The sequence below is a fragment of the Heterodontus francisci genome, chromosome 7, assembly GCF_036365525.1.
Source record: "Heterodontus francisci isolate sHetFra1 chromosome 7, sHetFra1.hap1, whole genome shotgun sequence".
NCBI classification, from domain to species: domain Eukaryota; kingdom Metazoa; phylum Chordata; class Chondrichthyes; order Heterodontiformes; family Heterodontidae; genus Heterodontus; species Heterodontus francisci.
In genome coordinates this window covers 50956381-50980887 of record NC_090377.1, presented here as the reverse complement: position 1 = coordinate 50980887, position 24507 = coordinate 50956381, and the positions used below count along the sequence as shown (strand labels likewise).

The following is a 24507-nucleotide window of genomic DNA, read 5'->3' as shown; positions in this document are numbered from 1 at the left end:
TGGGCACATCTGAATCTCGACTGCTCAAAAATGACTCAATTTCGTATTATATATTCCTTGTATTTTATACCTTTGTCACATTGGTTCTCCTACATTACCAATGGACTGTTCTCCCATATAATGCCTTTACTATGATAAAATGCTGATAACTGGAAAGAATCAGGGCTTGAGTAAAACATAGTCAGAAAAGAACATCAAAACATGAGAAAAATGAGGGATCAGTAAAGGTCACTTGGCCGATATATTTTTCTTAGTGGACTGTTCCCTTTGCTTATAACTTTAAATAAAGTAATTTTTCTTAATGTATTTTCATGAACTTTTCAATAATTCTAGCCCTACTTTCTTGGTTTACCTTTACTACGCCACTAAAGATTTACTTCATATACTCCAGTAAGCTCTCTCCTCATGTCTTTTTAGATTTTAAAACTCAAATTAGTCTAATCTGATCTCAAAGCTCAGTTCTTTTGTAATTCTTTGCATCCTTTTGAGTGCAATATTTTTTGGGTGGAGATGAGTCAGGCTGGTGACCAAAACTCAACACAGAATTCTAAAGATCACTGGTATTTCTGGACTTGTAAATGCTATCCATGCCCATATTGCCCTAAGACCATCCTAAGGCTGCACGCACCTCTATATTCTACCCTCATGAGTTTACTCTATCCCCAGTTAGTCGCAGAGTCCTAAATGCACAGAAGGAGGCCATTCAGCCCATTGAGACCATGCCAGCTCTCTGTAGAGCAATCCAGTCAGTTCCATTCCCCTGCTCTATCCCTGTAGCCCAGCAAGTTTATTTCCCTCAACTGCCCATCCAATTTCCTTTTGGAATCATTGATCGTCTCTGCTTCCACCACCCTTGTGGGCAGCAAGTTCCAGGTCATTACCACCCCACTGCATTTCTTGCTCAAAATCTTAAATCTGTGTCCCCTAATCCTTGTAGCATTAGCTAATAGCAACAGCTTTTCTTTGTTTACCTTATCTAAATCTGTAATAATCTTGTACACCTCTATCAAATCTCCCCTCAACCTCCTTTACTCCAAGGAGAACAGCACCAGCTTCTCCATCCTAACCTGGTTGCTAAAATCCCTCATCTCTGGAACCATTCTGATAAATCTCCTCTGTACCCTCTCAAAGACCCTCACATCCTTCCTAAAGTGTGGTGACTAGACTGGATACAATGCTCCAGTTGGAGCCGAACCAGATCTTTATAAAGGTTCAGCATAACCTCCCTGCTTTTGTATATCATGTCTCTATTTATGAAGCCCAAGATTGAAAAAGCTTTACTAATGGCTCTGTCAGTATATCCTGTCATCTTCAAAGATCTAGGCATATAAACCCTCAGGTCCCTCTGTCCCTGTACACTCTTTAAAACTGTGCCATTAAGACTATATTGTGTTTCTATCCCTTCTCCCAAAATGCATCACCACACACTTCTCTGTATTAAATTCCATCTGCCACTTATCTGCCCGTTCTACTAGCCTACCTATGTCCTGTTGCAGTCGATTGGTATCAGGTTCACTGTTTGTCACAGCTCCAAGTTTAGTAGAGGCCATGTACTTCCTCACAAGGAAGAGGGAAGGTTAGGGATAGAGTTAATCTTTCTTCGCAGTATTCTTGTATCTCTCTTTGTGGCCTTTTCAAAGTGGTAATGACAGCAGCCTGAAAAATACTTCCCTTTCACCTCTAATATCCTGGGCCAGTTCCCTTTCACCTCTAATATCCTGAGTTCTATCTGGATCAAAGGGATGAAAGTCTCCTTTCAACTGGCTACAAAGAGCCTTAGAAGAAATGAGATTGAAGCAGTGTCAATCTTTCATGTGGGATCAGGTTCATAACACAAAACTGCCCACACATCAATACAGAAATGCTGCTATGAAAGGTCAAAAAAATTAAATTGATGCAATGCTTTTCGTGTGTGGTTGGGATTAAAGCACATTGTTAATGCAAAGTAGAAGGTGCTTCACTGTGCAATTGGCACATTTCTTCCATCATAGGAGAGTCTGACTTGGAGAATTTCACCGAGTGTAATAAGTGGCATTCTTCAGCATCAGCAATTGCTTACCTTGATGAGTCCAAACATTTCTACCTTACACATAAATTAAATATTGATACCATAATCTATTAAATAACTTACTTGACAATCATCTGAACAAAAACATTTAAAAATAGATATTTGAACTGTAAAACAAGCTGTGAACTCAACTGAAACTGAAACTTGACTGAATTTATTGTATTTAGCATGCAGAGCACTGAATAAAATGATCAATTGAGCAGTCACTTTTTTTTATCTCGATGTATTTACAATAGCCTGGATTTTATTTTTGTAATGATGGCAAAACTCTCAGCATTCACCATCATTACTCTGTGAAACTGTTAGCAACTTCTGGCATCTGTAGATGCACAGTTAAACATGGAAATTCAGAAGCTGCTGTCAGTGATTCCCTGCTCCTCCACAGGGGAGGTTTAAGTCCTCACAGATGGAAATCAATTAGAAATCATGAATTGACATAACCTTTGTCTTTTCACGCTGTTACTCTCACTGTAAAAACCCTTGAAAAAGTCATGCCTTGTTGAATGACTTGCACAACTTTTTTACGCAGTGAGTGGTAATGACCTGGAACTCACTGCCCACGAGGGTGGTGGAAGCGGATGCAATCAATGATTTCAAAAGGAAATTGGATGGGCACTTGAAGGAAATAAACGTGCAGGGCTACAGGGATCAAACAGGGTGTGGGACTGACTGGATTGCTTCTCGGAGAGCTGGAATAGACTCGATGGGCTGAATGGCCTCCTTCTATGACATAAATGACTCTATGACTCCACTAAGTCATAATTACTGAACAACCTCGCTGGCACTGAAAAAATAATTTTACATTTGTAGAATGTCAAATTTCTCCATTCCATGATAAAAATTGCATAGATTTGAAAAATAATAAGTTAAAACTTTTAAACTTCTAAGGCTTTTTTTTTAAAGTTTATGATATTTCAGCTTCTATCTTAATCCCAAGGGTATGTCCCAATCTTGATTTCAGTTTATTGTACAATTATAAAAAGTGAGAAAATGCTCTTGCATCGACATCTGATGTGCACTGTGAATGACCAAACCTACTTGTCACTTCTTGGTTTGCTGCCTATGTAAATTCTTCAATGTGATTGGTTGCTTAGCTTGCTTGATCATATCACTGTTGCCAGATGCCAGAAGTAAAATTAACACTGGGAAAGGTGAAATACACGCCACAGAGCTCACTAGATCTTTGTGGGCAGCTTTCTTCAAGGCCAGTAGTGAAAGCGGTCACTTTGCCACTGACTACAGAACACATCAGATGTCAATTCGAGTGCATTTTCTCACTTGTTTCCTGAAGCAAGTGGCATTTTCATAGCCATCCATCCAGAGTGAGCAAGTCAGGGTAGTTATATTTCACATTCACCGCCACCTAGACCTTGGACACCCACTTACTGGAGTCTGTCTGCCAGATTGAAAAGATTAAGAGATCATCTAGAAATAGTGGGCTTCAAGCACTTTGGAGTAACCCTATGGACTATTCACATGTAGCCCACAAAGCCTCCACCTGCATTGTCTCGCACCAGTGGCAGGGTTGCAGAGAGGTTTGATTGACATGACTTCCTCTCAACGTGGCTGCATATCTTCCCGCTGTTGCCTGGCCGCACCAAGGAGTGAGCAAATTGCTGAGAGACGGAAGGTGATGGAAGATGCAGCAACAGCTCGAGCTGTTGCAGGGATATCTGGGGCCTCTGCATCCAAAGGCTCGTAGCCATGTCCATCACAGCAGGCTTGCAGCACTTCCACCACAGCTGGGGAGCACTTTAAGTATGTGCAGTAGTGAATAATGAATAATGCAGGTCAGCATTATGCAACACTGAAAAACTATGCAAATTTGCAAGTTCTTGTAGTTAACACACAACAATTTAATGCAACCAAACGATAACAGAAGACCTACTAACTGGGCCTCACTGGCTACAGCCCCAGTGCACCTAGTTTTTATGACTGAATCTAGTGCTGCGGACAGAGCATTGCTCAAACATAATAATTTTAGCGTGGGACCATAAATTTTTAATTTACTATGTAAAATAACCCCACATTAGCTGGTAAAGCAACCTCCTTGGAATAGCCGAAATTGCACTTCATGTAACGGGGTACAGAAAGTCCAGGGGAAGCGAGGTCCAGCATCTGATGTTACACTCTTCATTCCGAAATGGAGGGCCCCAGTGGCAACATGGGGCCTCATAAAATTTATCCTAATAACTTAAGTTCTATTGGTGATCTACTCTACTCAATACTTTTAAACAGTAGTCGGTCCTGGGGCACAGATCAGATACTGAAAGTGCATCAAGTGACAAGTCATGTGATTCAGGTTCTAATGCGCTTTAAAGAAAGAGCATTTGAAGGGATTATAATGTAGTTATTTCATGGAACAGGAACTAACTGTTACAGCTAACAGTTTAATCGTTTTAACAAGTAATTATGCACTCGTGATAGATTTTAATCCTTTATTCTCTGCAAGTTAGATCAGTTTAAGTGACTGAAACAATGACAACTGTTCTTTGCATGCAGAGTTTGTTCAAACAACATCCTTCCCCTTCATCCCACAGAACAAATAAAACCTTTATTTGAAGTCACCTTGAATTGATTTGGAGGAATAAATAAAAGAAAAGATGGAAATAAAAAGAAGGTGTTATAAGATTAGTCATTTAACCTCCGATAATAAATAACTATGTTAAATGCATGAACTGGACATTGTAAATTTTAGGACACTATCCATATCGAAGGGTAATTTTAGACTTTCTGCTCCCAGCAAGGAACACTGTATGCCAAGGAACGCATATTGGAAATTCAAGTCTACGGCTGATTTTCCAACCATTTAAAATTAGCACATGCCTGAATTTCTGATATGCATTCCCAGCAGGTGAGGCTCTCCACCAAGAATGTGTTTTTGGGATCCTTAAGGGGGAGGGGGAGCAGCCCCAAGTCGTGGTCCACATAGGCACCAACGACATAGGTAGGAAGAGAGATGGGGATTTAAGGCAGAAATTCAGGGAGCTAGGGTGGAAGCTTAGAGCGAGAACAAACAGAGTTGTTATCTCTGGGTTGTTGCCCGTGCCACGTGATAGCGAAGCAAGGAATAGGGCGAGAGAGGAGTTGAACACGTGGCTGCAGGGATGGTGTAGGAGGGAGGGTTTTGGTTTCCTGGATAATTGGGGCTCTTTCTGGGGTAGGTGGGACCTCTACAAACAGGATGGTCTTCACCTGAACCAGAGGGGTACCAATATCCTGGGGGGCGATTTGCTAGTGCTCTTCGGGGGGGGTTTAAACTAAATCAACAGGGGAATGGGAACCTAAATTGTAGTTCCAGTGTACAGGATGTTGAGAGTAGTGAGGTCAGGGATAAGGTTACAAGGACGCAAGAGGGCACTGGCAAGCAAGAACTTGGTTTAAGGTGTGTCTACTTCAACGCCAGGGGCATCCGGAATAAGGTGGGTGAGCTTGCAGCATGGGTTGGTACCTGGGATCTTGATGTTGTGGCCATTTCGGAGACATGGGTAGAGCAGGGGCAGGAATGGATGTTGCAGGTTCCGGGATTTAGATGTTTCAGTAAGAACAGAGAAGATGGTAAAAGAGGGGGGCGGGGGGTGTGGCATTGTTAATCAAGGAGAGTATTACAGCGGCAGAAAGGACGTTTGAGGACTCGTCTACTGAGGTAGTATGGGCCGAGGTTAGAAACAGGAGAGGAGAGGTCACCCTGTTGGGAGTTTTCTATAGACCTCCGAATAGTTCCAGAGATGTAGAGGAAAGGATAGCGAAGATGATTCTCGACAGGAGCGAGAGTAACAGGGTAGTTGTTATGGGGGACTTTAACTTTCCAAATATTGACTGGAAATACTATAGTTTGAGTACTTTAGATGGGTCAGTTTTTGTCCAGTGTGTGCAGGAGGGTTTTCTGACACAGTATGTAGACAGGCCAACCAGGGGCGATGCCACATTGGATTTGGTACTGGGTAATAAACCCGGCCAGGTGTTAGATTTAGATGTAGGTGAGCACTTTGGTGATAGTGATCACAATTCAGTTAGGTTTACCTTAGCGATGGGCAGGGACAGGTATATACTGCAGGGCAAGAATTATAGCTGGGGGAAAGGAAATTATGATGCGATTAGGCAAGATTTAGGATGCGTAGGATGGGGAAGGAAACTGCAGGGGATGGGCACAATCGAAATGTGGAGCTTATTCAAGGAGCAGCTACTGCGTGTCCTTGATAAGTATGTACCTGTCAGGCAGGGAGGAAGTTGTCGAGCGAGGGAGCCGTGGTTTACTAAAGAAGTTGAAGCACTTGTCAAGAGGAAGAAGAAGGCTTATGTTAGGATGAGACGTGAAGGCTCAGTTAGGGCGCTTGAGAGTTACAAGCTAGCCAGGAAGGATCTAAAGGGAGAGCTAAGAAGAGCAAGGAGAGGACACGAGAAGTCATTGGCGGATAGGATCAAGGAAAACCCTAAGGCTTTCTATAGGTATATCAGGAATAAAAGAATGACTGGAGTTAGATTAGGGCCAATCAAGGATAGTAGTGGGAAGTTGTGTGTGGAATCAGAGGAGATAGGGGAAGCGTTAAATGAATATTTTTCGTCAGTATTTACAGTAGAGAAAGAAAATGTTGTCGAGGAGAATACTGAGATTCATACTACTAGGCTAGATGGGATTGAGGTTCACAAGGAGGAGGTGTTAGCAATTTTGGAAAGTGTGAAAATAGATAAGTCCCCTGGGCCAGATGGGATTTATCCTAGGATTCTCTGGGAAGCCAGGGAGGAGATTGCAGAGCTTTTGTCCTTGATCTTTATGTCGTCATTGTCGACAGGAATAGTGCCGGAAGACTGGAGGATTGCAAATGTTGTCCCCTTGTTCAAGAAGGGGAGTAGAGACAGCCCTGGTAATTATAGACCTGTGAGCCTTACTTTGGTTGTGGGTAAAATGTTGGAAAAGGTTATAAGAGATAGGATTTATAATCATCTTGAAAAGAATAAGTTCATTAGCAATAGTCAGCACGGTTTTGTGAAGGGTAGGTCGTGCCTCACAAACCTTATTGAGTTTTTCGAGAAGGTGACCAAACAGGTGGATGAGGGTAAAGCAGTGGATGTGGTGTATATGGATTTCAGTAAGGCATTTGATAAGGTTCCCCACGGTAGGCTATTGCAGAAAATACGGAAGTATGGGGTTGAAGGTGATTTAGAGCTTTGGATCAGAAATTGGCTAGCTGAAAGAAGACAGAGGGTGGTGGTTGATGGCAAATGTTCATCCTGGAGTTTAGTTACTAGTGGTGTACCGCAAGGATCTGTTTTGGGGCCACTGCTGTTTGTCATTTTTATAAATGACCTGGAAGAGGGTGTAGAAGGGTGGGTTAGTAAATTTGCGGATGACACGAAGGTCGGTGGAGTTGTGGATAGTGCCGAAGGATGTTGTAGGGTACAGAGGGGCATAGATAGGCTGCAGAGCTGGGCTGAGAGATGGCAAATGGAGTTTAATGCAGAAGAGTGTGAGGTGATTCACTTTGGAAGGAGTAACAGGAATGCAGAGTACTGGGCTAATGGGAAGATTCTTGGTAGTGTAGATGAGCAGAGAGATCTTGGTGTCCAGGTACATAAATCCCTGAAAGTTGCCACCCAGGTTAATAGGGCTGTTAAGAAGGCATATGGTATGTTAGCTTTTATTAGTAGGGGGATCGAGTTTCGGAGCCACGAGGTCATGCTGCAGCTGTACAAAACTCTGGTGAGGCCGCACCTGGAGTATTGCGTGCAGTTCTGGTCACCGCATTATAGGAAGGATGTGGAAGCTTTGGAAAGGGTGCAGAGGAGATTTACTAGGATGTTGCCTGGTATGGAGGGAAGGTCTTACGAGGAAAGGCTGAGGGACTTGAGGTTGTTTTCGTTGGAGAGAAGGAGGAGGAGAGGTGACTTAATAGAGACATATAAGATAATCAGAGGGTTAGATAGGGTGGATAGTGAGAGTCTTTTTCCTCGGATGGTGATGGCAAACACGAGGGGACATAGCTTTAAGTTGAGGGATGATAGATATAGGACAGATGTCAGAGGTAGTTTCTTTACTCAGAGAGTAGTAGGGGCGTGGAACGCCCTGCCTGCAACAGTAGTAGACTCGCCAACTTTAAGGCATTTAAGTGGTCATTGGATAGACATATGGATGAAAATGGAATAGTGTAGGTCAGATGGTTTCACAGGTCGGCGCAACATCGAGGGCCGAAGGGCCTGTACTGCGCTGTAATGTTCTAATGTTCTAATGCCAAGATGGACAATGACCTCATGCATATTGACGCAATGTTTACTTAGCGTAGCATATTTTGGGCTGTGTAAAAGACATAATTATACTCAGAACATAGCCTAGCTTTTGTTATAATTCCATAAGAAACAAAGAATTGTAAGAAAACAATCAAACCTGTCACTTGTTACAAAACAATATATATAATTTATTAAACACACTCACCAGGAGGAAGTCCTGGACTCATTTGTCCAATGTAAAAGTAGATGAAAAATGCCACAGCTATATTAATTAAGGCATAAATCCAGTGAATCACAAACATGATTACAATAGACACTATTGCCTGTGAAAAAAAATGAAATTAATCAGTTAAGAAAATGTAATGTCTTAACCTGAATTTGTCCAATTCTTTACTCAAAGAGCAATCTTGGTACATTTGGTACACAATTTTCCATAGAAGTAGTTCCAAAAGCATCACTAATATTTATGTGGCCTTTCAAATTATGTATGGATACTAAACATGTGATTACAATTTTTATTCCAATTAACTCTTCATGGAAATAGTTGAGCCAGTTAAGTGATGCTTTTTTTTGTTGGGAATCATTATAAAAGAATTAAATGTAAAAGCTGTATTCAAATAAAAATGAGCCCAATATTTTTTACATTTAATGCAGTGCAATTCTGTGAACATATATACATACAGTGTTTACAACTAAAGTCATTTTAAAAAGGTTAAATCCCAACTAAAACAGTCCTCCTGGCATTGTTGAGTAAGTGCCATTTTATATATATCCAGTTGATTTAAATTTTGTATTGCAACACTTCAAAATGTTGAAAAAATGACCATGACAAGATCATCAATATTTAATCAACACCCAGCATTGAAATTGGATGTACAAATTATTTTATATTATTTCCTATAATGTATTATACCAACAGAATTTTTTCAGCAAACATACAAAATAAAAACAAAAATTCCTGGTGGATTTTGTACATAACATTATTTGTCTCGAACTTTCCCACTGACGTGCCGTAAAATGCTTCATGACCATGGAAAATCAGTCCAACACATAGATTTCTTGCACAGCTTCCACCAATTTTTTTTTATGATTGCAGTAACAAAAACTGTTTCTCCAGAGCAGTGTGTGTCACATATCCATTCTTGCTTCTCGGAGATAGAGCATTCCACCACCATGAGGCATTTCGCCTGGTGTGAAACTCAAATTCTAATAGCACTACTCAGTGAACTCATAAAAGGCTTATATGAGAGAATCTGGACTAATAGAGTGACAAGGAAATATCAGGGCCTTTGAAAGGTACTGATGGGAATGTGGTATTGGGCAACTGAGAAATGGCACATATCTGGATCAATTTTGTGTTACTGTAAGAAGTCAGTGATTCGGTCCTGGAAGTTAGGATTGTTTTTTCTCAGGAAATGATGGAGACATTTTAAGGATAATAGGAATTATTGATAATAAATTGATGGAACCATTGAAGGCACTGAAAAATGCTATGGCCCTGGACCTGGATAACTCACACAAAGGGGTACTGAAAGAAATGGCTGGTGAAATTTGTCATGTTCAGACAAGAAATCTTTTGAGAATCATTAATATTAGGACTTCTACCAAACAGCTGGAGAAAAGGGAACATACGACCTATCTTCAAAAAGGACAAGGCCCCTTCAGTTTGCTCTGCCATCCAATACGATCACAGCTGATTTTCTGCCTCAACTCCACTTTTCCGCCTGCTCCCCATAAGAACATAAGAAAAAGGAGCAGGAGTAGGCCATTCAGTCCCGCAAGCCTTCCCCGCCATTCAATAAGATCATGGCTGATCTGTCCCAGGCCTCGACTCCTCTTTTGGGCCTGCTCCGCATAACCCTCGACTCCCCGAGATTTCAAAAATCTATTTACCTCCTCCTTAAATATATTTAGTGACCTAGTCTCCACAACTTTCTGAGGTAGAGAATTCCAGAGATTCACCACCCTCTGAGAGAAGAAATTCCTTTGCATCTCAGTTTTAAATGTGTGACCCCTTATTCTGTAACTATGTCCCCTAATTCGAGATTCCCCCACCAGTGGAAACATATTCTTAACATCTACCCTGTCAAGCCCCCTCAGAATCTTACATGTTTCAATAAGATCACCTCTCATTCTTCTAAACTCCAATGAATAACGGCCTAACCTGTTTAGCCGTTCTTGATAAGACAACCCCTTCATCCCAGGAATCAGCCGAGTGAACCTTTTCTGAGCTGCCTCCAATGCTAGTATATCCTTCCTTAAAAACAGGGACCAAAACTGTACGCAGGTGTGGCCTCACCAACACCCTGTACAGTTGTAACAAGACTTCCCTATTTTTAAACTCTAACCCCCTAGCAATGAAGGCCAAAATTCCATTTGCAAATATCCCGATTCCCAAAGAAATCAAAACTCTATCTATCCCAGTCTTGAATATACTCAACAATGGAGCATTCACAACCTCTGGGGTAGCGAATTCCAAAGAGTCACAACACTGTGAGTCAAAAAATTTCTCCTCGTCTCAGTCCCAAATAATCGATCCTTTATCCTGAGGTCGTGCCCCCTTGTACTAAATGCCCTAGCCAGGGGAAGTCAGAATGAGCAAGTCAGTTAGTGCAAGGCAGAATGGTTTTATGGGGGAAGATCATGCATGAAAAACTTATTAGAATTGTTTGAGAAGCTTTCAGAGTTTGTGATTAAAGGAAACTTGATGGATGTTGTTTATTTAAACTTCTGCAAAACTTTTAATACAGGACCATATGGGAGGTTGATCCTCAGATAGAAGGCATTGACAACATGACAGTTATTTAAATGGTTTGGAAATGGACTACACAGGATGGACAAGTATGGAGCTGTGCCAGAGTAGCAGGAACTATTTAGTGGAGTTCCTCAAGGATCATTGCCAGGTCCTTTGCTATTCACAGTACAAACTAATGGTTTGGAGGTTGGGATACAGTTAACATCATCAAAATTTGCTGATAACATCAGGTGGGTGTGAAAGGCATCTGAATAAATTGGGAAGTTGATCTGGAAAATGGCAAAGTAAATAAAGTGGACCTTAGGTTGTATAGGGTATGGAATAAAAAACATATCACAGGATTTGATGCTAAGAGGGCAATTTGGGCCAAATATTTTAGGTGCTAAAGAGGTGGCCAAGATGGGTCTTAAGCTGCAATGCCCAGCACAAGATGCCACCTTGGTAGAAGAATTGAGGCCAGCGCTAGCAACAGCTGCCAGAGGATTGTTAAGGAGCTCGTTGATAATTAAATTGCTTGCTAGTGCTCATGTCATTTTGGTGGACAGCATTTCATTTAATGACCTCTCGTAACAGCAACCAGAAACAGGAGTAAAGTTGTTACTGAGGACTTCAAGCACTACTTAAAGGTCTATGACCTTTAACGGTTCATTTGCTCCTGTTGGCTTGAAGAGGACTTTTGAAACGCATCAGGAAACTTTATGGATCTACTTGCAAGACTTGACTCGATCAACGTTTATTCTGGAAGTTCTCTGAGGACTTTGCCTAAAAAGAGTGAGTGTTGTGCTACTCTATCTTAGTGGACACCTTATATGAGTCACCAAGAGAAAGGGAGTGCTTGGTCAATGGCATCTTGCTAGGGGACCCTGTTAGTCGCAAGAGGAATGGGAAGGGGAGATGAGGCCAGGCAGAGTGGCACCACTGCTGCAGGAGAGGGACAGGAGGGCAGGGTGGACTTCTTTCCCCTCCTGCGGGTACAGGGCAACCCTTCTTCTCTGGACCGTCTCCACCAGGACCTCCAGTGCAGCATCCAAGAACCTGTGCACCCAGTCATTTGGTCCCTCAGCCATCCTGAAATCTGCCATTGTATATTTGCAGGCATTTTCCATGGAAGGAGGTGAGTGGAGCTCACATATACCTATCCACAAAAATGCATTTGAGTGCGAAACGTGCAGGTGTCTGATTTACTACCTGCAGGCAAATTTAAATGATGGTAAATCTGCAACTAGGTCCAAAATTGCATGCTAAAGCCAGACTTGGTATGTCTTATTAACACAACACCCATTTTCAACATTTCACCAAAATAACACCCCAAGTCTGTACAAGGCAGTGGTTCATCACTATCTGGAGTGCTGTGTGCAGTTCTGGAAGGACATATTAGCAATGGAAAAGTTACAGGAAAAGCCTAGCTATTTGATATTTGCAACATTCAATTAAAATGAATGATTGAAAATTGTGGGCAGAGCATACCTGGATTTCCAATATGCACCCCCAGTGGATGAGACTGCTTGCCAACAATATAGACTTGTGCAATTTCACACATAAGGTAAACTTCCCCATGTTTTATCACAACAAGGCACTTTCATCATGCAGTTTTACCAGAAATCTAGAACAGCATTCTTCACCAAATCATCATGTTATTTCTATTCACTATGTTCGTCATCTTTGTGATCTGTAGAAGAGTTGCAATTACTGCTGAATTATTAGTAATTTCATGTCATGACTCACACCCCAAGGGTAGACTACCGAAAGACATAATTGTTACTATATCTTCACAGTCAGCAAACATAGGAGGTTTTCATCCCAGTCTGGGCTGGATTCAAGCTGAGGTCCCTAAGGTGCTAGCTAAGCCAATGAACCACCCAATCCCCAAAGGCAATTATACATAGTTTTCAAAAGAAAAAGATTTTGAAAGATTTGACTGCGTGAACAATTTTGTAGAAGTAAAATAAAGACTACAGTTAACCATTAATCTGAACAAATTAAAATTTTAAAGCACAACTTGTTCAAAATTCATGGACAAAGATGAACATTAAAATAGCCGACTTTGGAATGTGTGAAAAGAACACATTCAACAAAAATACAGCACCAACATTCAACAAGCCTACATGCTCTTAAGATTTTGCTGGATCATAAATGCACTTATTATAAACAAGCAAATGTGCCTTCCTTAAAAGTGAAGTTTTCATATGAACTATGCTAAAAGTGTTACATAAATACTGCACCATAGAATAGTTTCTATCAATTACTTACACCAACGAATGATAGCCAGCGATTGCAGAGTTTGGAATAAAATGACCTTGGCATTGTGTAAATTTCTGCTTCCTGAGACTTTTGCCTTTCAATGGAACCTGCAGATGGGAAGTAACAATATAAAGAAACTATTTTACAAGGTCATAATCACTGTTATGCAGCATCTGTAGTTAGTCACTAACATTAATAATTCAATTCTACTGCATATGTAACCTACAGTATAATAAAGCATAATATTTTAATTTATTAAATGTAAAAAAAAGTTGTACCTTTCTTCACTTACAGGAATAGACAAAAGCTATAAGATTATAATTTTCATTTTCAAAGTGATACAGTTATCAGGATTGTCAAACAGTTAATAAAAAACATCATTTTTTATTGACAGATGAACATGATTTCTGAAATATAACTGAATTGAATTTTTGTTTGCTACCATTTGCACTGACGAGTACAGGCCAGTTGTGCTGTTCAGTTTGCACTAGGGTCCCTATTTTTTATTTTTTTTTATTTCATTCATTCATGGGATGTGGGCATCACTGGCTAGGCCAGCATTTATTGTCCATCCCTAATTGCCCTATTTGCTCTGCATCTTTTTATCCAATAATTCCATCACTAATGACAGCTGGAACTGTAAAACAATAATTTCCCCCTCACTCTGCGCGGCCCATCAACGTAATTTTAGTGTCAGATCATATTCCACAGATTCTCTATGCCTAATCAGCGCCAAGCCGAAAAACACTGAACAAGCCTCTGAGTAGTGAGGAGTGTGTATAGACCTTCAGTAACTGAGGGTCTGTGCCAAAGTGCATTCTGAATGGCATCTGTTGCCTCTTGATGTTATGCTGCCAATCTTCCCACTTCTGTGAGTCAATGCCAAGATCACAAATGACCTCAGCACCAGGGTTGAAAATGGTACATTATGGGAACACATTCAACTGGTTCAAAACTGCTTGAAATTTTCAGATTCTTTCCAAACTGCAGTGGATTTGGTGATGGGTACACCATGAAATTAAATATGAACCCTGATACAAGACTTCAGGGATCATTAGGTCACTACCTTCTGATCTAATCATCAATCACAACCTACATTTATTATAGCACCTTTAATACATAAATTATCAGATCAGAGTTGGGGGAGAAAGTTTAGAGGGGTGATTGAAGGCTTAGGTGAAAAGAGGGTTTTTAAGAAGATTTTTAAAAGTGGAGGGGAAAGGTGTTTAGGGCACAAATTCTAGAATCAAGGTCACTGAAAGGAAGGACGGGTGTACAGGAATCCAGACTCTGAAAACTGACATGTATGGCAAGGAAAGTAAGTATGAGGGGGGTTACAGAGGTAGATGAACATGAAGACAGGATTTTAAACTTATTATAAATGAGGCAGGGAGAAAATATAGTCCATGAGGACAGGAATGACAGTCAGATGGGTCTTAGTATGGGACTGGTTAAGGACAGCTGCATTTACACATATTGAAGTTTGTAAATGAAGCATTGGAATCACAAAGTCTCGAGGATAGAAGACATGAATAAGGGCTTCACAGCAGAGCAACTAAGGTGGTGGGGGAATTGAGGAGAAAGGCACTATTGCAGGGGTTACAGAGATCATTTAGCATACTGAGTCAATCACTACGACTAGATTCCATTGCATTATCAATATTGAGAACCCCCAACTAAATATTAAGATAAGACTACTGAAAAATAATGGCCTATGTATCAATGCATAAATACTCAATTTGATTAATCAGTCACCTGCTTCATTCTCAATGCACTGAGTTGCTCATTCTAGGAATGGGAAGGAGAAAGGAAGCTCTTACTAAAGTGATCATGTATTTATTGGTAACCACTGGAAGTCTAGAAGAGGATTTAGTATGGTTCACTAGTTGGAAAGGAAGAGTCATTAATCTCTCTTAGCAATGGTATTAACTGAACTAAACTAATAACCAATCACCATAAGCAGAATTTCATAAATTCAAAACTTAATTTTAAAAAAAGAACATTTAGTGGGTGTCTCAGTGGTGGTGGTATACATTTGTATCCAGATTCTCCAGATGCGCTTCTAACATTAATTGATTAGTCAGAAGGAGGTGCCAAGTAAAGGGTTCCATCTAGGAAGGGAGAGGGAAATATCAAAAATGTCAATCAATGCACTGTTTGGTAGCTGGAACAAGCACAACTTTAACATAGGTCAAGGAATAAATCACCTGCCCACCTTTTACTCAAGGAAATGGCACATGAAGTGGGGTTGGAATTTTAGAAAGTGGAGCAAAATCTGAACTTAAAATATAATTTTCCACCCTCCTCCAATTTTCTCTCCTGAAAGCAGAGTCTCTTGTAATGGGTAAGTTTCTGAAAGTGCAGGCTGCCATTTGTCATATCACCAAATTGGTATACCTCTTGTGTGAGCTCAAACAGCAGCATGAGCAAGCTATTTAACCATGAGGGCTTTACAACGCTTGCTGACCTGACCTGACATCCACAATTCACTGAAGTTACTGTTTAGTGATCAGGAGTAGGAACCCAGGTCCACTTTCTTTCTCCCTCCCCCAGGACATTGAAGCCAATTGTGGCACTCCCAGTACCACACTGGCTGATATCAGCTGACACAGCAAAAAGTAGAGCTCCCACACACCTGGGATTTTCTGGACTGTATGGCTCAGTTTGACACTAAGCAATTGAAGCCCCATGTGGTTATTCTTTTCTTTTGGGCCTCCTTATCTCGAGAGACAATGGATACGCGCCTGGAGGTGGTCAGTGGTTTGTGAAGCAGCGCCTGGAGTGGCTATAAAGGCCAATTCTGGAGTGACAGGCTCTTCCACAGGTGCTGCAGAGAAATTTGTTTGTTGGGGCTGTTGCACAGTTGGCTCTCCCCTTGCGCCTCTGTCTTTTTTCCTGCCAACTACTAAGTCTCTTCGACTCGCCACAATTTAGCCCTGTCTTTATTAAGGTGCACGTAAAAGATCCCATGACACTTTTCAAAGACGAGCAGGGAGTTTTCCTAGTGTTCTAATCAATATGCCTCTTCCAACTAACACTACCAAAATGGATGAGCTGCTTATTTCTCTCATTTGATGCAAATGGAATCTTGCTTTGTACACAAGCTGCCATGTTTGCCTACATAACAAGAGTGACAGCATTCAATAATTGACAGTGAGGTGCTTTGAGAGGCCCTGAGGATATGATGCAGTGCTATATAAATGTAAGTTAATTTCTTTTCCACCTTGTAGTGTTTTTGACTCTTACAAAAACAGAAATTTACAGGAATCTTGTGTATTAATTTCTGTCTGCAATCTTATTTTGGGACGCAGCTAGATTACTAAAATCAATCATTCATTGATGCAACTTCAGCCTTTCTGAACCAAGAGAAGACAGAGGTTATTCAGATACCATCCTTGAGAATACAGGAAGAGCTGCAAGACCAACTATTCTAATAACAATTACCATATCGTCTTGTATCTGTTGAATCATCGGTGTCTGTAAAACAGTGTCCTGTAGGTTCAATTATTTTGTTGTCAACATTGTGATCAGCTTCCACAGATTGAGGTACAAAAGGATTTTCAAGATGCTGATGTTCTCCTATATTCTGTTCCGACAGGTCATCTGCAAGCTCAATCTCTGAAAGCTGGCTGTTGTCCTCTTTAAATGTTGTATTTGAGTTGTCAAGATCCAACATAAAACTGTCCTGCAGTGTCTGCTTTGCAGGTTTTCTTGCCTTTTTCAATCGGACTGACTGATTCACACTTTTTTCTTTTCTCTTATATTTTATCACCTCTTCTTCCCTTTCATGAGGCATTGTTTGAAAGATCTGATTCATGTCCTTGGTGAACTCAAGCAAAGATCCATTTGTACTGCCTTTTATTGGGCCACCAGTCCCATTTTTAAATGGGCCATCAAAATTCAGTGGCTGTGAAGGTTTATAAGTTCTCGTATTTTTGTTATTCCTGTTTCTTTCATTCTGCTGAATATCATAGCTCATACAAACTGAGAAGTAAGAGTAATCTACCACACTGTAAGTTAACATAAAGTTGATGCTGACTATTGGGGCAAGAATGTTCACTTGCCCAATCAAGATAAATGCCATAGTCACAAGTCCCACAAGACATATTGCAGCCACCGGGGTTTTGTTTGGCCCTTTCTGAGAAGAAAAAATGCATAAAGAATTAGCTCTGTACATTACAAAGAAAGCAATACCTCATATTTATCATGTGTTAAGGTTCTATCAATTAATATCTTTTAAAATTATGCTCTAGTTAAAAAGGTGTTCAAAGGGTATAAAATATGGACAAAGATAATCACTCAGTGCATAATGTTGGTGCAATTGATACTTAAACCATGGAAATTACATCTGTAGAAAGCAATTGGTTAAGGCTAAATAAAAGTTTCAAAGTTAGACTGATGCCCTGGAGTATTACACCGTTGCCTTCAGGAAGAACATTTTCCAGAACCTTCCCATAGAAATTTAAATTGACTGAAATCCATTACAGGAAATTGTATGATACGTAGATAGAACGTGCTTGATGCATCAAGTGGCCTTTTCTCACTCCATATTATCTTATATTCTTAAATTACTTTAATTCAAAATGGATCAGAGGTGGGGAAGAACACTGAAATCTTGGATATAGACTGAATCTTGCACAGAAAGATGAGAAAGGCATATTATCCAAATTGGGAACACCCAGCAAGGACCAGCACTGATAGGGAGCACTGGTTAGAAAATTGCAGTCCCAAAGCCCTTAGATTTTCCATCCATTAATTTAAATGGATGGCAAATCAGGAACGCTAAGCCCCTGATTTCCTTACAAATACCTTGTGGAAGTGCCTGACTGGGGAATTGGTCCTGAAGTCTCCCCTATCCAACAGTTGCTAAAATCAAAGGATTTAATTTACACTCATTCGACAAGGCAAGAGGTTCCAGGCCTGACAATGGAACTTTTTTTTTCCATTTGGCTCCCAGGGTAAGCATGAGTACCCTGAACTGAATTAAAGTATGCTAAAATAAAAGCAAAATACTGCAGATGCTGCAAATCTGAAATAAATAATCTGAAATACTCAGCAGATCTGGCAGCATCTGTGGAGAGAGAAACAAAGTTAATGTTTCAGGTCTGTGACCTCTCATCAGAACTGGCAAAGATTAGAAAAGAATTAGGTTTTAAGCAAGTGAAGGGGAGAGGGGTGGGGGAGAGAACAAAGGGGAAGGTGTTTCACATGGCAGAGGGCAGGAGAGATTAAAGGACAAAGTTGATGCTGGCAGCTTTGTTATTTAATCTGTCCTGCCCTCTGCCCTATCAAACACCTTCTCCTTTGTTCTCTCCCCCACCCACCCCTCTCCCATGGCATGTAAAATGAAATGGAAGGGTTTTGAGGCAACTCACTCCTGTATTGAAGGAAATTGATCTCCTTTGCACTTTTTGTATTGTCAACTTGGTGCTGTTTTGAACTGTTTTGTAATGTATTTTTTAACAGATTTTTATGAATAAAATGTATTTTGAGAAAACAAAATCTAGAACTAGGTGTCACTGCTTAAAAATAAGGGGTCACCCATTTAAGACAGAGATGAGGAGAAATTCTTTCTCTCAGAGGGTTGAGATTCTTCGGAACTCTCTTCCGCAAAATGCAGTGGAAGCAGAGTCTTTAAATATTTTTAAGACAGAGGTAGATAGATTTTTGATAAGTAAGGGGGTTAAAGGTTATCAGGGGTAAGCGGGAATGTGGATTTGAGATTACAATTATATCAGCCATGATGTTGTTGAATGGCGGAGCAGGCTCAAGGGACCGAGTGGCCTACTCCTACTCCTAATCATATGTTCATATATGAGATAAAGGAAAATCCTAAGGCGTTTTATAAGTATATTAAGGGCAAGAGGATAACCAGGGAAAGAGTAGGGCCCATTAAGGACCAAAGTGGCAATCTGTGTGTGGAGCCAGGTGACGCAGTGGTTAGCACCACAGCCTCACAGCTCCAGCGACCCGGGTTCGGTTCTGGGTACTGCCTGTGCGGAGTTTGCAAGTCCTCCCTGTGACTGTGTGGGTTTCCGCTGGGTGCTCTGGTTTCCTCCCACAGCCAAAGACTTACAGGTTGATAGGTAAATTGGCCATTGTAAATTGCTCCTAGTGTAGGTAGGTGGTAGGAGAATGGTGGGGATGTGATAGGGAATATGGGATTAATGTAGGATTAGTATAAAAAATGGGTGGTTGATGGTCTGCACAGACTCAGTGGGCTGAAGGGCCTGTTTCAGTGCTGTATCTCTCTATGACATAGGTAAGGTTTTAAATGATTACTTTTCATCTGTGTTCACTATGGAGAAGGACAATGTAGGTGTAGAGAACAGGGAAGGGGATTGTGATATACTTGAGCATATCAACATTGAAAGGGAGTACGTATTAGCTGTTTTAGCGGGCCTAAAAGTGGATAAATCCCCAGGCCCAGAAGAGATGGTAATCCCAGGCTGTTATGTGAGACAAGGGAGGAGATAGCAGGGGCTCTGACACAAATTTTCAAATCCTCTCTGGCCACAGGAGAGGTACCAGAGGATTGGAGGACAGCGAATGTGGTACCATTTTTCAAGAAGGGTAGCAGGGATAAACCAGGTAATTACAAGACCTGTGAGTGGTTCCCATAAATGGTTGGGAAACTATTGGAAAAAATTCTGAGGGACAGGATTAATCTCCACTTGGAGAGGCAGGAATTAATCAGGGATAGTCAGCATGGCTTTGTCAGGGGATATCATGTCTAACTAACTTGACTGAATTTTTCGAAGCAGTGACTAGATGTGTAGATGAGGGTAAAGCAGTTGATGTACTCTACATGGGCTTCAGTAAGACTTTTGATAAGGTCCTGCATGGGAGATTTGTTAAGAAGGTAAAAGCCCATGGGATCCAGGGCAATTTGGCAAATTGGATCCAAAATTGGCTTAGTGGCAGGAGGCAGAGGGTGATGGTCGAGGGCTGTTTTTGCAAGTGGAAGCCTGTGACCAGTAGTGTACTGCAGGGATCGGTGCTGGGACCCTTGCTGTTTGCAGTGTATATTAATGATTTAGAGGTGAATATAGAAGGTATGATCAGTAAGTTTGCAGATGACACGAAAATTGGTGGTGTTGTAAATAGTGAGGAGGAAGGCCTTAGATTACAGGATGATATAGATGGGCTGGTAAGATGGGCGGAGCAGTGGCAAATGGAATTTACTCCTGAGAAGTGTGAGGTGATGCATTTTGGGAGGACTAAGAAGGCAAGAGAATATGCAATGGATCGTTGGACCCTAGGAAGTACAGAGGGTCAGAGGGACCTTGGTGTACTTGTCCATATGTCACTGAAAGCAGCATCACAGGTAGATAAAGTGGTTAGGAAGGCATATGGGATACTTGCCTTGATTAGCCGAGGCACAGAATATAAGAGCAGGGATGTCATGATGGAGCTGTATAAAACGCTAGTTAGGCCACAGCTGGAGTACTGTGTATAGCTCTGGTCACAACACTATAGGAAGGCTGTGATTGCACTGGAGAGGGTGCAGAGGAGATTCACCAGGATGTTGCCTGGGCTGGAGCATTTCAGCTATGAAGAAAGACTGATAAGGCTAGGGTTGTTTTCCTTAGAGCACAGAAGGCTGAGGGGTGATATGATTGAGGTATACAAAATTATGAGGGGCATTGATAGGTTAGATAGGAAGAAACATTTTCCCCTTATCGGAGGGGTCAATAACCAGGGGGCACAGATTTAAGGTAAACGGCAGGAGGTTTAGAGGGGATTTGAGGAAAAATGTTTTCACCCAGAGGGCGGTTGGAATCTGGAACACACTACCTGAAGGGGTGGTAGAGGCAGGAACCCTCGCAATATTTAAGAAGTATTTAGATGAGCACTTGAAACACCATAGCATGCAAGACTACGGGCCAAGTGCTGAAAAATGGGATTAGAATAGTTCTTGATGGCTGGCACAGACAAGATGGGCCGAAGGGCCTGTTTCTGTGCTCTATAACTTTATGATTCTATGACTCTACGAAGTCATGCCAAAATTGCTGCACAAAGAAACACTGTATGGGAGAAATGCCTTAAGAATTGCCTTAAATGTGATCCTAAAATGGCATCAGTGGTCAGACTATAACCTGGGATAGGAAAGCGCTAATGCTAATTAAACCATAAAAGTTTATACAAACAAAACATTCCTTACCAGGGATATAAAACAAGCCAACAAGACTACTGACCACAAGTGGCTCATTAAAGATGTCCTGCCTTATCTGGGTCTATGCATGACTCCTTTATTATCAAAGTCCTGAAAAACTAGGGAATAAACAAGTGACCTGGCATGTCAAGGTGCTGGTGATACATTGATTTGGAGATGTCAGCTACTGATTGCAACTGTAAATTTATAATCTGAATGCAGTTAATGCGACATCAGAAGAAGAAAACATAGAAGGTATAAAGGCATTTAAGATAGAAAGGGAGAGAAGATAAATGATAAACTAATCAAGCTCAGAGAGGATAAAACCCCTGGTCTGGATGGAATATATCCATACAACAACAGCTACAATATGGCATCTACCCGACAATGTGGAAAATTGCCCAGTTATCTCCTGTCCACAAAGAGCATGACAAATCCAATCCAGCCAGTTATCGCCCCATCAGTCTACTCTCAATCATCAATAAAGTGATGGAAGGTGTCATTGACAGTGCCATCAAGCAGCATTCACTCAACAATAACCTGCTCTCCAATGCTTGGTTTGGCTTCTGCCACAGCCACTCTTCTCCAGACCTCTTTACAGCCTTGGTCCAAACATGGACCAAAGAGCTAAATTCAAGAGGTAAGGTGAGAGTGACTGCCCTTGACATCAAGGTAGCATTTGATGAAGTGTGGCATCAAGGAGCCTTGGTAAAAATGAAGTCAATGGAAATCGGGGGAAAACTCTCCACTGGTTGGAGTCATACCTAGCACAAATGAAGATGGTTGTGGTTGTTGAAGGCCAATCATCTCAGCCCCCCAGGACATTGCTGCAGGAGTTCCTCAGACTGGTGTCCTAGACCTAACCACCTTCAGCAACTTCAATGACTTCCCTCCAACATAACGTCAAAAGTAGAGATGTTTGCCAATGATTGCACAGTGTTCAGTACCTTTTGCCATTCCTTAAATACTGAAGGAGTCCATGTAGGCTTGGGCTGATAAGTGGCAAGTAACATTTGTGCCACACCAGTGTCAGACAATGACCATCTCCAACAAAAGACAATCTAACCATCTCCCCTTGACATTCAATGGCATTACCATCACTGAATCACCACCATCAATATCCTGAAGGTTACCATTGACCAGAAGCTTAACTGAGCCAGCCATATAAATACTGTGGCTACAAGAGCTGGTCAGAGGCTGGGAATTCACCTCACCTCCTGACTCCCCAAAACCAATTCACCACCTACAAGGCACAAGTCAGGAGTTTGATGAAATGTTTTTCACTTGCCTGGATGAGTACAGCTCCAAAAATGCTCAAGACACTCGACACCATCCAGGATAAAGCAGCCCGCCCACTTGACTGGCACACCGTCCACCAGCGCACAATGTGTACCATCTACAAGATACACTGCAGCAACTCACCAAGGCTTCTTTGGCAGCACCTATCAAACCTGCAACCTGTTCCACCTAAAAAGACAAGGGCAGCCAACTCATGGGAACACCACCACCTGCAAGTTCCCCTCCAAGTCACACACCATCTTGACTTGGAACTATATTGCCGTTCCTTCACTGTCACAAAGTCAAACTCCCTCCCTAACAGCACTGTTTGTGCACCTACACCACATGGACTGCAGCGGTTCAAGAAAGTGGCTCACCACCACCTTCTCAAGGGCAATTAGGGATGGGCTGACCTCGCCAATGACACTCACACCCCATGAATGAATAAAAAAATTAAAAGTTAGCAATGAGATAGCATATTACATATATGCTATTACATATATATAAAACTTTATTTAAAAAGGGAATAGTGCCAAAGGACTGGCAGACACAATCTGGTTCAGCCTCAGATAGTTCCCAGAGAGAGGGATGCAGTCAGTGACTAGGGAAAGGAATTTGTAGCAGGGACCGAAGACAGTGGCTTTGATTTTCCCAATATTTAATTGGAGAAAATTTCTCCTCATCCAGTATTGTTAAGCAGTCTGACAATTTAGAGACAGTGGAGGGGTCAAGCGAGGTGGTGGTGAGGCAGAGCTTAGTGCCATCAGTGTACACATGGAAACTGATGTAGTATTTTCAGATGATGTCGCTGAGAGGCAGCATGTAGATGAGAACTATGAGGGGGCCAAGGATAGATCCTTGGGGAACACCAGAGGTAACAGTTCACGTGCAAGAAATGAAGCCATTGCAAGTGACTCTCTGGCTATAATTAGAGAGGTAAGAATGGAACCAGGTGAGTGCAATCCCACCCAGCTGGACAACAGTGGAGAAGTGTTGGAGAAGGATCATATGGTCAATCATGTCAAAGGCTGCAGAGAGATCGAGAAGGATGAGGAAGGACAGTTTACCTTTGTTACAGATTCATAGGATGTCATTTGTGACTTTGATAAAAAGCCATCTCGGTACTGTGCTGGGGCAGAAACCTGATTGGAGGGATTCAAACATGGAGTTCCAGGAAAGATTGGCACTGGTTTGGGAGGTAACAACACATTCCAGGAGCTTGAAGAGAAAGGGAGGTTGGAGATGGGACGGTAGTTTGGAAGGATGGTGGGGTCAAGGGTTGTTTTTTTTGAGGGGAGAGGTGATAGTGACAGATTTAAAAGAGAGGGAGGCAGTACCTGAAGAGAGAGAACCACAGTTAATGATATCAGCTAACATGGGAGCCAGGAAGGGAAGTTCGGCAGTCAGCAGTTTAGTAGGAATAGGGTCGAGAGAGCAGCAGGTGGTTCTTATGGACAAGTTGAACTTGGAAAGGGCACAAGGGGAGACAGGGGAGAAACTTAGAGAATGATGCAAGTTCAGGTCTAGGGCAGGGGAAGCATGAGAAAGTTTTGCCCAGTGGGCAAGGGGAAGGGAAGGAAATGGTAGAGGTAACTGATCGAATGGTCTCAATCTTAGAGACAAAGAAGTCATAAATTCCTCACACTTATTGTTGGAGGTGAGGGTGGAGGAGACAGGGCAATAGGTTTAAGAAGATGGTTTGCAGTAGAGAACAGAAGCTGGAGATTATCTTTGCATTCCAGGAAGATCCAGAAATAGTGAGCAGTTTTGGCAGACGAGAGTAGG

At 41.6% G+C, this 24507-nt stretch overlaps 1 protein-coding gene across 3 annotated transcripts in view; it reads right to left on the bottom strand.

The window, feature by feature from the left end:
* The window catches only part of slc12a8 (solute carrier family 12 member 8), a 163025-nt gene that overhangs the window by 10802 nt on the left and 127716 nt on the right, over positions 1-24507 (bottom strand). For all 3 annotated transcript variants that reach the window (XM_068034496.1, XM_068034497.1, XM_068034498.1), the window contains exons 10-12: positions 16734-17427; positions 13299-13396; positions 8499-8616 (exon numbers count right to left, since the gene is read on the bottom strand). In XM_068034496.1, the coding sequence (XP_067890597.1) occupies positions 8499-8616; positions 13299-13396; positions 16734-17427 (910 nt within the window). The remainder of the gene's footprint in view (positions 1-8498; positions 8617-13298; positions 13397-16733; positions 17428-24507) is intronic.